We start from the raw sequence: 15,384 nt of genomic DNA, 5'->3' as shown, positions 1-15,384 counted from the left end.
TGACGTTTTTTATATTCGCTTTGAGCCAAAACGGTGCAAGAAGAAATGATGTGTTCAATGGTTTCCCCTTCAGTTCCGCACATCCTACATTTATCGATGATCGATTTTTTATAATTTCTTGTATTTATAACACGATCTTGTATTGCAAATATAAAACCCTGAGTCTTAGGATGAATATTTGATTTATTAAGCCATGCATGAGAAGCTTGAATATTAATTTCTGGCTGTTCTAGCTCTTTAAAATATCTCCCATGTAAAGACTTTTGTTTTATATTTGCTATAGTGTCAGGTATATTTGGCTCAACAATATCTGAAATTATATTATCACTTAAATTTAAAGGTGTGTAACCTTTATCCGCTGAAACCAAAGCATTAAAAAAAGTGTAATCACGAGCTCTATTTAGAAAATAATTTTTTAGTGAAGCAATTTGATTTTGTTGTAGAATTTCTAGATTTGAAAAACCCCTACCACCATTTTCGCGTGGTAAATTAAATCTTTCAATAACAGATTTGGGGTGATGTTTACAGAATTTTGTAAACAGAACTCTAGTTTGAATATTTATATTCTGTAAATTAGTTTTGGACCATTTTATAACACCAAAAGAATAGGTCAACAATGGAACAGCATATGTATTAACTGCTTTAATTAAATTATTACCGTTTAATTTTGATTTTAAAATAGATTTAATTCTTAAATAAAATTGTTTTTCTAAATTATCTTTTATAATTGTATGTTGGATATGATTTGATTGATTAATACCTAAATATTTATACGTTTATTAAATTATTTGAATGTCTTCAGTTAAATGGTATTTTTATCAACAACAAAAAGGTGATCCTATAATATCAAAAATTATTTGTGACGCCCCTGCAAAATCCTTTGTTCTTTGCGTTAAAGAACATACAGGTTATAGTGGATGTACTAAATGCATTCAAGAGGGAGAATTTCTAAACGGAAGAATGACTTTTCCAGGGATCGAGTCCACATTACGCACAGACAAAAGTTTTCAAGAAAAACGTGATGAGAATTACCATAAACCCAATTGTGCAAGTCCATTAGAACGGTTGGGTTTGGGGCTTGTATCACAAGTTCCATTGGACTAATGCATTTGGTGTGTCTAGGTGCATCTGCAAAATTATTAAAAATTAAATATTATATACCGAGAGAGTTTTCACGACTACCTAGAAATTTGAGTGACGTAGACAGATTTAAAGCAACAGAATTTCGACAGCTCCTGTTATACACAGGACCAATAAGCGAACGTGTGGAAATTGTCTAAGAAACAATTACGAGTAAAATGAGGAGAAAAATTTCACGCAATTTCGTACCCTCTCGTTGTATTACTAATGAATAGCACTATATATCACCGACGAAATGTTACTAGGGGTAATTTCACATTGTGGTAGAACTAGATAACTAGAAAATACAGTGTTCAATTCCATATGTCCAATCAGAATCAGAGGTCCAATTGCCGAATGCGTAACCAATATAAAAAAAGGAAAATTCCTGGACTCATAGGACTTTGCTGAATTGAAATGGGTTAAAGCTGACTCAAAGAGGAGAACGACCCCCGATAACACTCTTTTTTCGAACAGAAAACCAGCTCAACAGAGCACTTAGAAGAGTACGCCAATTAACAGGGTACGTAAACATTCTAACTCGTTTTTAATTTTTAATCTAGCTACATTTACTTTACAACCACCTGTTATATTCTGTTTCATCATTAACGACATTGTCGGCTTCTGTCAAATCACCCCCGTCATCTTTTGTAACTTTAACGACCACTTGCAGTAACGTGTGCGAGAGACCAATAAATTCGTCACCTCGTCCGTTAATTATAAATTCCAGTGGGCCATCATCCGATAAAGATAATACATTTTTAAAGGGTAGCCAATGACCGGATTCAATGGTTGTTTGAGTTGGCGGGATTGTGAAAAGATCCATTTCCGATTTCGCGCATTCACACGAGTGGTTATGCAAAAACGACTCACTCTCAAATTTGCCATGTACAAGAATGTATACAAAAGGGTGCAGGTACCCGGAAAAACCCGCTTGTCGGGCGTGAGTGGTGCAGGTGTCCAAAAGCTTGGGAAAAACTCACGTCCTGGACGAGCCGTTGGTCACAGGTACTGGAAGAGATGGGAAAACGCAGTGTTGTTGCGAATTCCGAATTATTCGCTGTTGACTCTCCCTAACACTCTGACCTGTTCTGCCAAACTCCATATTAGCATTTTTGCTCCTTCTGGATTATATATTGTAAGTACATAGTACTGTAGTTTCAATTTGGTTGTAGGTCGTAAAATTGTATGGTACTTTAAGTTAAAGATCTTGCGGGGCTTATAAATCCTACTTTACCACTAGCAGGTAATATTTTAAGCAGGGTTGTATTGTACATTTGGTATATTTGCATTGTACGGCAAACGGCACGCGGCGCTTCCCAACCTTTTCAAACCCAACCATTGTGCCTGTTAATTATTATTATTATTATTATTATTATTATTATTGTTGACGGCTAACAGGCTTGACGCCCAATTAGAAGCCCTGCCAAAAAGAAAATGATACACAAAACACAATCACAACACAACAACCATTACACAGAGAGCATCCCAACACCCAGGCTACAACTACCGAGCACTCATCTGAGTAGGATCGCCCTAATTCACGAGGAGATGGAGAAGAATTTTTTGATTTGCGAAATGCTGCAACAAAAAATATCGATGTGGGCCTCGACACTCTGGTAATTTCGCAGCATTCGAGTGACGGGTGACTTGAGCCCGATGTCAGTGTGGCGCTGACCGATGTAGAAAACACTCCTTACCCTAGATCCCGACCGGCTAACCCTCAAGCTGATCCTCTCCAGAACGTGAGGACATTCCTGCAGCCCTCTGAACAATTTGAACAAAAAGATCACCGAATGCTCCATGCGTCTATCAAGCAGAGACTGCAGACCAACCTCACCGAGCAGAAGACCTTGTGGACACCCACGAGGCGGATATGCACCATTCAACATGAAGACTACATTCTTCAGGAATCTGCGTTGCACTCGCTCCAGAAGAGAAGAGTGAACATCATAAATCGGTGACCACACAAGGGAAGCATACTCGAGCCGGGATCTCACATAGGTGATGTACAGAAGCTTCAGGGTCGCGACATCAGAGAATTCCCTGCCAGCACGCAAAACAAAACCCAGTGCCCTGAAGGCAGTCCCCGCAATGGTCCGAATGTGTTCGCCGAAGGATAGTTTGGAATCGAAGATGACACCCAGATCTCTAATAGACTCACGTCTTGTAAGAATGGAGCCGTTGATTTTATAGTCAAATAAGAGAGGCTTGGTCTTCCTTGTGAATGAGACTATGCTACACTTAAGATGGTTGAGAACAAGGTTATTTAACTTACACCTTCTAGAGATCTCCTCAATACAGCCCTGAAGTCGAAGAGCATCATCAATCGAGTCTATCCTAAGGTAAATCTTCATGTCATCGGCAAACAAGAGGTGCGGTACGTCGAGATCGTCCACCAGATCGTTTATGAAGATATTAAAAAACAGCGGACCCAAAACAGAACCCTGCGGAACGCCAGACTCCTGCTTAAAGGGCTTAGACGCATACCCATTCACTCCCACGTACATAAATCGATCGCTTAAATAAGACCTTATTAGCTCCACAAGATTATCCGAAAAACCGAATGACTCCAATTTGATCAACAAAAGACCATGATCAATCCTGTCGAAGGCCTTCGAGAGATCCGTGTAAACTACATCCACTTGGGAATGGTTATCTAACGCATCAGATAGATACTGACTGATCGACGCCAAGTTCGTCTCGGTGGACCGACACTTTGTGAAGCCATGCTGATTCGGAGATAGCTTGTGGGAGACATAATGGAGTGAGGAATTATACAGGACATATTCAAAGACCTTTGCAAAGTTACTGATTAAGGCAATAGGCCTGTAGTTGGTAATCTCCGATCTGTCATCCTTTTTGTGAATGGGGCGCACGGCCGAAGTCTTCCATCTCATAGGATAACAACTAGTATTTAATATTAGGTTGAATAGGAAACACAAAGGATCGGCGAAGACCGCCGCACAATCCCTTATCACAAGGCTTGGTATCTCATCAGGTCCACTAGTCATGTTAGGTTTAAGGCATTTTATGGCTTTAAGTACATCATCGTCTGAAACTCTCGTCAGAGTAAGATTATCATACGGAAGAGAAGCAGATGGGAGAGTGCTGGCGGCATCCCTCGTAAAAGATTTTGAGAAATGATCAGCAAAGCTGTCAACTATGATTTGAGGATCCGTTATAGTAGCATTGTTAAAAACCATGGAAGCAGGAATAGAGCTGGAGTTATTCTTGGAATTCAGGAATGACCAGAATTTCTTTGGATCTGTTTTGATGTCATTGTTAACTCGTCTGACATATTCTCTGTACACAGCGGCAACATCCGCCTTAAAGCACCGCCTTAAGGATTTAAAAGTTTCAAAGTCGTAGACAGATCCGGTTGTCTTATAACGTCTCCATGCCCTATTCTTCTTTTTCAACAGAGTAATCAAGTTCTTGTTGAACCATACCGGATAACTTCCAGAACACCTACCCCTCAACGGCACATGACAGCGAAACACCTCATTCAACACTGAATAAAAATCGGACACAGCACACTCAACAGTTGCACAAGCAGAGAGAAACGACCAATCCACACCGTTCAAAGCATCGTAGAGAGCAACAAAGTTACATTTCCTAAAATTGAACGAACTGCTTCGACCGATTGGAAATCTCTTGAACACATCACCTATGGTGACGCCCACCTCAAGAGATGGATGATGATCGTCGACTCCAACCAACGGATCACCTGAGTCGATCACGGAACAACTTAGACACCGATTGACAAACACCAGATCCAAGAGCCTATTGTTAGAGTTTCGAACATTATTGCATTGTTTCAAGTCGTAAAAACAAATCAAATTGTTAAGCAGTTGACAAGAGGTAGAAGCTTTGGAATGACCACATACTCCGTTGACGTAATCCGGAACATTAAAATCTCCCACAATTAATAGATTGCTGTCATATAAGAAATGCAAAGACATCAGAAGATCACAGAAGACCTTGTACGTAAGATCATGAGAGTTCGGGGGAATGTAAAGCACCAGGACGTACACAGCACGATAATTAAAATTAATCTTGACTAGCAAAAGATCGATTCTGGACATAACATCACACACCACTTCGCACCTCTCAGCATTAAATTCATTCCGGACTGCCAGCAACACTCCACCACCCCGCCTAGGCCCTTCCGGAACAGTAGTGCGATCATGTCTAAAGACTGTGAAGGTTGACAAATCAAACAATTCACTATCGCTGATGCCCTCATGGAGCCATGTTTCGGTAAGAGCTATGATGTTATAATGCGAAGCAGCAATCGTAGAGAGATAAAAATTGTGAGTTTTGGTTCCCAGCCCCCTAACATTTTGATAATAGCAAACTAGAGAACTGACTGTATGAGTTTCAGATGGGTTGTGGGAAAGTGAAACATCTCTCCCCCGATGATACGAATGCAGTGGTTGCTATTCGAGACTAAGGACCCTGCTTTTGAAAGTAGCAAGATGTGATTTGTAAGTTGTACACTTGGAATTATCCCATGCCGCATGGGTACAGTCAATGTCCGGATGCTCATCTCGAAGCGCCGAGCAGTTAATACACTTTAAAGTTGTGGATGTACAGTCCTTAACACAATGATGACCGGCACACCTGGGACAAATCGGTTCAGGTTAATCGCTCATAATATCCAATAAAATTTTACGACCTACAACCAAATTGACTTCAGTACTGCCTTAAGTTAAATAAATATGATTGTAACATTTTACAATGCTTTTCAAGCTGTCATGTATCATTTGAGGGTAATTATACAGGGGTGCGTTCAGTAACTACGCTCGAGCGTCTTTTGCGCGTAAAATCTTACCCACGAGCGTTCGTAAACTCATCTGAAGAAAATAATTCCCTCAAACGTCTCGTTCATAAACTTCGCTTTAAAACGCTCTGTGCGCTCAAAAATCGCCGGCCTCTGGTACATGGGCGAAATAACGCTCGACATGCGCATTGTGAAAGTTGTGGATTCTGAGTTGTGGTCTGTGTCTGGAGTTGGAGGTTGGAAATCATATTAAAATTTATTTAAGTATTTCATGGTAGCTCGGTGGCCGCATGGCTGTCGGAGACAGTGCTCCGAGGTCGCGGTCCCGGCGCTAGTGGGTTCGAATCCCACCGAAGGGGGAGGATTTTTTCGAAGGAAGGAAACTCCGCCGGGCCATGGATGTGTGTGTATGTCTAGTAGGGGCTGACGGTAGGGTGGTGGAAGGAAGAGCGACACTCTCCCGACACCACCGCGAGGTCGGCAGGGTTTAAATCCCAGGCCGGATGGCCTCCCATGGATGTTGTATGTTGTGATATTCGTGCTGTGTCGTCCAGAAAAAGGAGAGGAGAGAGGGTGGGCGTAGGTAGCCGGGGAAAGTACCCCGGAGCCCCGCCGCACCACAAAGGAAAAAAAAGAAACCAAACCGACCGTAAAAGGTACCTGATAGGCCTGTTAGGTGAAAGGGGAAAGGCAAAAAAAAAATTAAGTACTTCATATTTTTTGTAAAGGTATAGTTTTCGACGTGAAAATGAATTCAATAAATAGTTCAAACTACCAAGTAGTAAAAGTGGACCAAGGTCTGCTTATGACGGAAGACGGAGAAATCTACCTCCAAAGCAAATTAGGTGGGTAAATGTTGTAATAAAAATATATAAGTAGGAGAAACATGTTTTAGAGTTATTGTTCTTTTTTAGACGGAACATTAATAAGTGCTGAAATCAATGACGAGCTCATGAAAAGCTTTAACATTCCAGGATTATCAGAGGATTCACAATCAGGACCAAAAGAAAATTCCCAAAAAGTTACAAGACTGAAATGGACTGATTCTGCGATTCGTCTTTTAATTGATTTACGAATCAAGTTAGATAGTCAATTCAAATCCACTACTGCTAAAAAGAAGTGGTATGGAAGATGGTAGCAGGTGAGATGGAAAAACAAAATTTACCATACACCTCCACACAGTGCCATGATAAATGGCGGTATTTGAAATCTCAATATGCTGCAAAGAAAGATAATATGAGTGACCGGCAATTTGGAAGTGATCGAATGGATTTCAAATATTTTGAATTGATGGATGAATTTTTGGGGAAAAAGCATAACATTAGGCCTATTGCAGTAGCATCATCAGTCCAGGGTGATACACGTATTAATTGCAGAATTAAATCATGTTCGTTTAGATTATATTGGTCTTTGGTTTGTTATAGTTACTACTGAAGATGAAGCAAACAGCTCAGAAACTGATTCATCAATTCAACCATCTGGCAAAAAGAAGAAAGTTACTAGTGTAGGAGTAACAAGAAGAAAAAATACATTTGAGGAATTAGTTGACAAAATAGAAACTGCAGGTACGCTAAGGGAAGAAAACCGCGAACGACGTCATCAAGAAACTCTCCAAACCAGAAACAATGCCGTGGAGGTTTTTGCTTCAAAAATGGATGCACTTTTAAAGAAAACGTAAAAATAAGTTGGTTTAACTAGAGGAATAACTTTTTTAAGTTAAAAGAATTACTGTTTTGTTAAAATAATCATTGTTTTCTTGATTTGTTTATTTTTCTAATATAAAATACAGGGTGGTCCCAATATGACCTGCCAGAAGAAATCCAGTAATAGGTGACGATGAGTAGAACTCATACTCAAAAAATGTTTCTAATGAAAGTCTTTTCGTTTTCGAGATAAAAATAATTGAAAATCTGGTCAAAATTTGCTGTACGCTAATGAGTTAATTGGTTTTAAAAAGGTAATTCTGGTTACTTGGCTGCAATTTCTTTAGCAACGGTACCTGTAACACCTATGACATTTGTCAAGTTTAATTTTAAATTTGCGAATCCTTCAAAAAGTTATGAAATTCACAAAACAAGCATACGCCGATTTGCATTTACTCTATGGCGAAACACGTGGTAATTCAAGACCGGCAAGACGACCATACGGCGAGCGTTTTCCTGAAAGAATCCTACCGTCCCGTTGTACGTACTTTTGTGGAGCTACATCAGCATTTACGTGAGGTTGGTTCCGACTGATTCCATTACGATAGCGTCCCCGATCCTCCATTTGACTCCTCTGGATTTTAATTTTTGGGGCCACACGAAAGATTTGGTAAACGAAGTTGAAATAAATACAAAAGGCCAACTCCAGAAACGCGTAACAGACGCCACGAACCAGATTCGTAAAAACCCAGAAATGCTAAATTCTGTTTATGAAAATTGGTACCGGCGTACTCAAATGTGCTAAAATGCCAACGGAAGGCACACAGAACATTTATTATAAAATAATTTTTCTAGTCTAGTTTACCTTTCACTACTTAGTAGATATTCTCAGTTAGAGTTGAAAGTACAAATATGTAAAGTGTAAATAAATTTTCCGACGACCACTATGAAAAATGCGTAAATTCGCACAAATAACTATTATTGAAAGTTGGCTATTGCATGCAAATAGCGAACCCGTGTGCAATGAAACTGGTTAGCCAATCAGATACCTTCTAGCCTGTGCGCAATGAAATCATTGCACACAGTTGTAGTAACCATGGCCACCAATGTATGTTTTGTCCGCAGCTCTGTCGAATAATATTTGAAGTTTGAAGGAATACCGAATATTAGCGTTTTTTTTGTGGTCGTCCGAAAAATATCGTGTATACCACGTGTTGAAAATTCGATTTCACACTCGTTTGCTTAAGCAATACAATATACTATTATTCAATACATTATTTTGGTTATTTAACCACAATTAAGACGATACTCTTATTACACAGTTTTTCCACAATTTTGCACACACTACCTCTACATTTATTTACACATTGAGGAAGACTTTATTTATTACCTACTCATTCATCTCAGTCTACAAAATCAGCTTTTGTACCTAACTAAGCTCGTGAATTAACGCACACAGTGTACAGCGTTTTCAATAAATGTCATTAATTTGATTTAGTTTGTCAGATTTGAGCACGGCCTCCTAGATTCATAAGAGACTCGTCTCTTATCCGGCCTGCCGCATTCGTAGTTCTAAGCATTATTTTTGTTTTATAGGGTGCGCCACAATACGGGGCTTATGTGTTGTACTGGTTGCCTGCCTTGCAGGAAATTGTTTTATAGAGGTGTTTTCAACATTTTTCAACAGTTTTAACGCACACACACATCTGACACTTTTTCAAAATCTCAAATCAAAAACATTTTTTATGAACGGTAAATTTAATTTCAACAAATTTCTTTTTTATTATTTTTTGTTATTTGTCTGTGAGTGCAAGTTACAAAAATTTACAATGACAGGAAGTTCTAATTTTTAAATAAGTGTCTCACTCACATTTTACCATGAACAGGACAATGAATTAGTGGATTTCCCGAAAGATATGAGGCCAAGATATTCTTCAAAACAAAATTTATATTTTCCTTTGAAATGCTTGGTAGAATTTCTACTATTATTGAAATTATTGTAAATTGTATAGTTTGCGAACGAGAAATTGGAATTTAAGTTTCTTCACTTGCAATGGGTTTAGGGTAGATTGTAAAGATTATAATAATGAAGATTTACAATAGTGGTAAGTTTATCTACCTGTTAGTTACTAAAAAGGGGTGCCCAGTATCGGTAAAATGCAGATTGTTTGTCCCTCCTGGAATGAACTGCTCATAGTCGTAAATCTTCATTATTATCTATAATGTATAACCTACCCAAAACCCATTGCAAGATGCAAGTGAAGAAGCTAAAATTCCAATTTCTCATTCCCAAACTATACTAGACCCACAAATTGATCATTGGGGTAACTTAGCCTTCCTCTATCATTCCAGTAACGGGATTTTCTTTTTCGATTTTGAAACTTGTAAATGTGACAAGCAATAATCACATCCATGGATTGCCGTCGTTATTTTCATAATTAAGTAGCCACATAAAAAAGCTGTTGCCGCCGTCTCAATTTGAAAATTGGTACTTGGCAAATAACTAAAAGAAGACAATTTTTCTAGTTTTTCCAGAGAACTATCTTGCAAGGTGACTGAAATATTTACATTGGTCCTTAAATTTTGGAATCTTGGTAAAATTTTACTACTTGCATATTCTGCGGCACTCATGATATGATCTCTCAGTCCTGTCTTCGAGTGTCTTTCATGCCGCATTTAAAGTGATATCATTGGGTAGATTATGATAAGAAGTGTTAACTTTATGTCGTGAACTAATACAACATTTTTTCTTTGTTTGTGGCATTTTTTAAAGTTTCAACTGCACTTAGTTTTTCAAATTGACAATTTATTATATAAAATGTCATTATTCATACGTATTTTTAGTTGCATATACTAATATATGGATCACATTAAAGTCGCTAGATGGACATACTATACGGGGAATTTTCAAAAACAGACATTTATCGAATGCGACAGGCCGGATAAGAGACGAGTCTCTTATGAATCTAGGAGGCCGTGGATTTGATATTTGTCATAAACGATTCAGGTAAATACCTATGTTGCTTAGATATTGTCATCCTTACAAACACCAACAATTAATTCCTGAGTAGGTACGTATTTTTGTGGTCAGCAGCGTCGAATGTGTGTGGATAGGAGTTAATTTATCCCCGTTATTTTGGACCTAATGAAAAGGGGTTTTTTGGACTTGTTAGATCCTTCTAATAACCCAGACTTTTTTTGGCAGATTATATCGGGACCACCTGTATAATAATTTGAAAAACTAAAAATAGATTTTTTTTTAAATTGTAAAACTAATTGCGATTGGCATACAATTGTTGGCATATAGCGTCACGTCGAAGTCTGCCTTCCTCACCAATAGCATTGACAATATTACCATCTTCATCATTATTTCTCACGTCATGTCACCTATGGCTAAACAAATGTAGTCATCAATTAGCAGGTCCTGAAAGTCCAGACATACATTGTGAAGCACCGTGGCAGCTAGGACCGTTGCAGAGATCAAATCAGTGCGATTCATATCGAGAAATTTCAATCTTCTAAATCTTCCAAATAATAGAGCAAAGGACCTTTCTACAACTTCGCGGGTTTTTGCTTGAACATTATTAAAATGGACCTTAGCTGGTGTCAGATTTCCTCGGTTGATATATAGTGGAATACACCATGATAAAACTGGGTAGGCCTTATCTCTAATTATATATTCATCTTCAGGAAAATGGTTACCAATATGGGTTCTTATTTTATTATAAACGTCGGAATTTTTGAAAATTTTCGTTTCGCTAACAGATCCTGGATATCCAATAAATACATCCGTAAATTTTAAGAATGGATCTGATATGGCTTGCAATGTAAATGCAGAATTACATTTACGTGTTATATAAGATTCTGGATCTTCAGCAGGTGCCTTAATTTCAATAAATGCGCCATCGATTGCCCCAATAACATTATCTAACCCTGCAATAGCATGAAATCTCCTTTCGATATTATTAAGACGTTCTCCTTCTGGCCATTTTATTACTCGAGGAGCTAATGAATTGAGTGCTTTAATAACTCTGATAAAAGCTGCAGAAAGGGATGATTTTGCTAAGTTAAACATTTGACCCACTGACCTGAAACGATAATTGTAATTTAAGAGGTATGAGATCTATAAAAGTATATTTTACAAACCTATAAGAATCTGGTGTTGCAAGTAACCATATGACTGACAATAATTGCTTTTCAGCATTAAGAGTAGGTCTTCCTGTAGGAGAACGCCGAAGTAACTCTGGAGCAATTATTCGCAATAAATGTTCATAAGCAGCTATAGTCACTCGAAAATGTTGCTGAAATTCTTGCGCTGTGTATCCCGATACCGTCCTTTCAATGTAATGCTGAATTCGTATCGGAGCATTCAGTTTTTTCCCTTTACAACCTATTAAAACCATTTTTTCTTCTTCCTCACTACTTCCATCGTCCTCACTTTCAGAAAATGATATAGGAATATGCAACAATTGTTCTGCTCCAAAAAAAGTCAGAACGGTTTTAAATATGTTTTATTTTCCATTCTTAAAGTACATTAATGGTGATGTTATTTATAGTGAATAGTGAGGTTATACATATTATTCCCCTTGATTCCCCAAACAGAATCACTCAAGACGTTCAAAAACATTTGACACTCTAGCGACACTCTGGGAACGAAATCACATCGCTCCACATTGCTCCAACAAATACTTCGTTTGGTTTCTGAACGCACCCCAGTTTAGGTCGACAAATCTGACGCATGCGCAAATGAAACTCTGAAATTCCGAAACTCAGTGAATCTAAAACTGGATTCAAAATATACGGGTCCAGCATGAAGCATTGTCTGTTTTTGGGTAGATACCTAGTTTAAATATTTAAAATAAATTGTTATTGAACAATCTGGTAACATCGCTAGCAAAATCCGCGTGACATTCAATCATTTGCGCATGCGTCAGATTTGTCGACCTAAACTGTATGATTACCCATTTGAGTCTTTCAAATTTATTCAAATATTTGGATGCCACTCCAGCTTCCAGATGCATAATAGAAGGTGAAGATGTATTGAATGCACAACACATAATTACCTGTGGCATAAAAGAACAAAGTAGTATCTTAGTTGAAGTTTTCGCGTTAGTGCTCCAAAGCAGCGGTACAACTACTGGACTACCACATGAAACTACAGTTACATTGTTAAAAAAAAATTAATATATTAGACATATCAAAAAGTAGTTGTACTTGTAAAGCTGGATTGTCCCAGAGATGCAAACATATTTCTGCAGTTTTGCTCCATTGTACTAGGTAGGTTGTATTAATTTTAGTTTGCCATTTTCCACAATTTTCTTTTCAGGGTTAAAATTGAAGAAATGGAAGTATTCTCGAGCACTGATTTAAAATGTTGGTGGAATACCACAAAGAAAAATGTGTTGAAGAGGTACAGACCAGTTCCTATCCGACAGTGGAACTGTGTTAAAAGAAATATCATTGTGAAAAGAAAATGTCTATCTGATGATGAAGCTTCTGAGGTTATAGCAGAATTAACACAAGTCCAACCAAATTCAGCTATAAGTAAACACATGTAAGTAGAGGTGATAAATGAATTCTAGTAGATTGAGAACGTTTAAGACAAATTACAGTTCAAAAGAACGAAAGTTGATGCAAAGAAAGTCGGTGGATGTAGAAAGTTCAATAGGAAGTGAAGATTTCATTAACATTATTATAAGTAATGCAGTACTTCACATATGATTAGTAGAAAAAAATATAGAAAATTTCATTTTAGATAATGGACGTCAAAATAAATTGTTAAATGAGCTGGATGTATCACATGAAATAGATATGAGGGGATGTTGTAAAAGAATATTAAAAAATCTAAAGGATACAAATGTATTTAAAGCAGCTGAGGCACCACAAAAATCCAAAATATGGCAGCAAGAAAGAAAATTTCGTGTTACAGGATCCCCGATTTATTCCCTATACACATATGGAAAGAATAACTGGACAAAAAAATGTAGTGACTTTTTTTGGCCCAAACCAATACGAAGTAAATACATCAAGCATGGGATTACATTCGAAAATGCTGCTAGAGAAGCCTATATACAGGATATAGGAGGAGAAGTTCGGGAAATAGGCCTAGTTATTTGTAATAGACATCCATGGCTGGGATTTACTCCAGATGGAGTTATATTCAAAAATGGTGTTCCCACAAAGTTGTTGGAAATAAAATGTCCATTTAAAGGTTGCTTGTATAAATACGCGCTATGTTTTCAAATTTTATTATAAAAGTACTTGATTACAGAAAAAATACAATCAGCTGAAGATTTAATAATGTCATGCAAGTTTTTGAAAAGAACACGAAGTGGACTTCACCTTAATCAAAAACATAAAGGTTATTTTCGTGAGAGACCGGATTATTTATTGTTGACCGGAGCGGTTAAATGAACCAACGGAGTGGTATGAGTTAACGCGAAAACGTACCGGTTATTAAAAATTTAGGTTATGAGATGGGTTAGCACAAAGTCAAAGCTTCAAGTCAAAAGCATGGACGTTGCACGGGGCTGTTTTTTTTTTTAATTTTATGTGACGGTAATCTGGAAGAAGTTATTAAATACATGATTTTATGTCGTAAATCAAAGAGAAACTTCATTAAGCTGTTTATTAAAGAAAGAGTAGTTCATGTTCGACAACATGTTGACATAAGTTTGTGGATAAATGACTATACGGAATTAACATTTTATCAACTATTCAGACTAAAGAAAGAAACATTTCAAAGCCTACTCAAGGTGCTACTAGAACATTATGAACAGCAGTTAATCAAAAAAAGTACAGAGGAGGAAATTATCCAGTGCAACCTGAGAAATCTTTATTGGTGTTCCTCTGGTACTTATCTAAACAGGATACTTTGCTTGCAATAGCCGATCGTTTTGATTTGGTACCTTCAACGATTATGCAAATAGTCAACGTTTTTTTATACATTTTGAACAGCTTATTTTTTGACCAAAAACGATGGTATTTCCATCAGCTGTATCCATTGTTAGTTAAATGTATACAGAGCACCTATTCGATATACGGGGTGATCAAGAAGGACTGTTTAAGTTGGTAACACTGGATCGTATTTTAAATCGTATAACAGGAGTAACTTCCGGTTGTTGGTGGCTTGTCGTTGTTAATGCTATACCTATATTAGATATTTGTCAAATAAACCAACAAAACATATCCAGTTGCAGTGTTATAAATAAAAATTTTCTTAATTGTATTGCCAACTTAAACAGTCCTTCTTGGTCACCCGGTATATTCCATATTTTAGGTTATAACACAAATGTCACAATGCGATGTAAGTGACCACCCAATGTAACATTCACGTTTTCGCGATGAATGTATAACCGTCCCAGAACTCGCGGATCAAACTTACAGTGCGTTTTCCTTAGTGATAACTGAAAGCAATAGCGTTTAAAAAAAAGGACAGGGTATAATCGATTTTTTGTAATGAATAATTAAAGTTAACCAATCAGAAGGACGCTGTTAATTTGAATTTCACGTAAATTTAACCAAAGGTTTGAATTGCCTAGCAACATAATTCTAGTAAGAATGGTATGGAATTTCAAGTAAATGTTTGGGCAACTGTGAAGATTTTGACAACGTCAAGTTATTATTTGATTCGAAATTGTCAAACTTCGTATTGAAATCATGTATACAGCTGCAGAGTATACCGAAATGCTCATAATTTATGGAGAGTGCTGGCGCAATGCACGTGAGGATGCAAGGGAATATGCAATACGTTTTCCACGACGTTTGCCACATCCAAGTTATAACGTATTTCTACGGTCGGTGTACCGTGCTCGAGACACTGGGTTCCTGTGCTGG

At 37.5% G+C, this 15,384-nt stretch overlaps 1 protein-coding gene and 1 long non-coding RNA gene across 2 annotated transcripts; both read right to left on the bottom strand.

Moving 5' to 3' along the window:
- Positions 1–2,819: 2,819 nt before the first annotated feature.
- LOC138127760 (uncharacterized) lies at positions 2,820–5,752 on the bottom strand. The gene is made up of 2 exons (XR_011158393.1): positions 3,398–5,752; positions 2,820–3,352 (listed from the first exon to the last, which is right to left on the bottom strand). It is a non-coding gene; the product is annotated as an uncharacterized lncRNA (long non-coding RNA).
- Positions 5,753–5,780: 28 nt separating this feature from the next.
- On the bottom strand, positions 5,781–15,333 carry LOC138127742 (uncharacterized). Its single transcript, XM_069043812.1, has 2 exons — positions 11,695–15,333; positions 5,781–11,636 (listed from the first exon to the last, which is right to left on the bottom strand). The coding sequence occupies exons 1-2, from the start codon at positions 11,949–11,951 to the stop codon at positions 10,922–10,924; spliced, it is 972 nt and encodes a 323-aa protein (XP_068899913.1). The 5' UTR covers positions 11,952–15,333; the 3' UTR covers positions 5,781–10,921.
- Positions 15,334–15,384: the final 51 nt, after the last annotated feature.

This window comes from Tenebrio molitor, chromosome 4 (assembly GCF_963966145.1).
Source record: "Tenebrio molitor chromosome 4, icTenMoli1.1, whole genome shotgun sequence".
Lineage (NCBI taxonomy): Eukaryota > Metazoa > Arthropoda > Insecta > Coleoptera > Tenebrionidae > Tenebrio > Tenebrio molitor.
The sequence above is the reverse complement of the archived record's forward strand: the minus strand, read 5'-3'. Positions and strand labels throughout refer to the sequence as shown.

What these genes read in the sequence shown, in the direction of transcription:
- LOC138127742 (XM_069043812.1), bottom strand. Translation starts at nt 11,951, where the DNA reads ATGGTTTTAATAGGTTGTAAAGGGAAAAAACTGAATGCTCCGATACGA. An exon ending in GCAACACCAGATTCTTATAG is followed by an intron (nt 11,637 to 11,694) that starts GTTTGTAAAATA and finishes TTATCGTTTCAG; the next exon opens with GTCAGTGGGTCAAATGTTTA.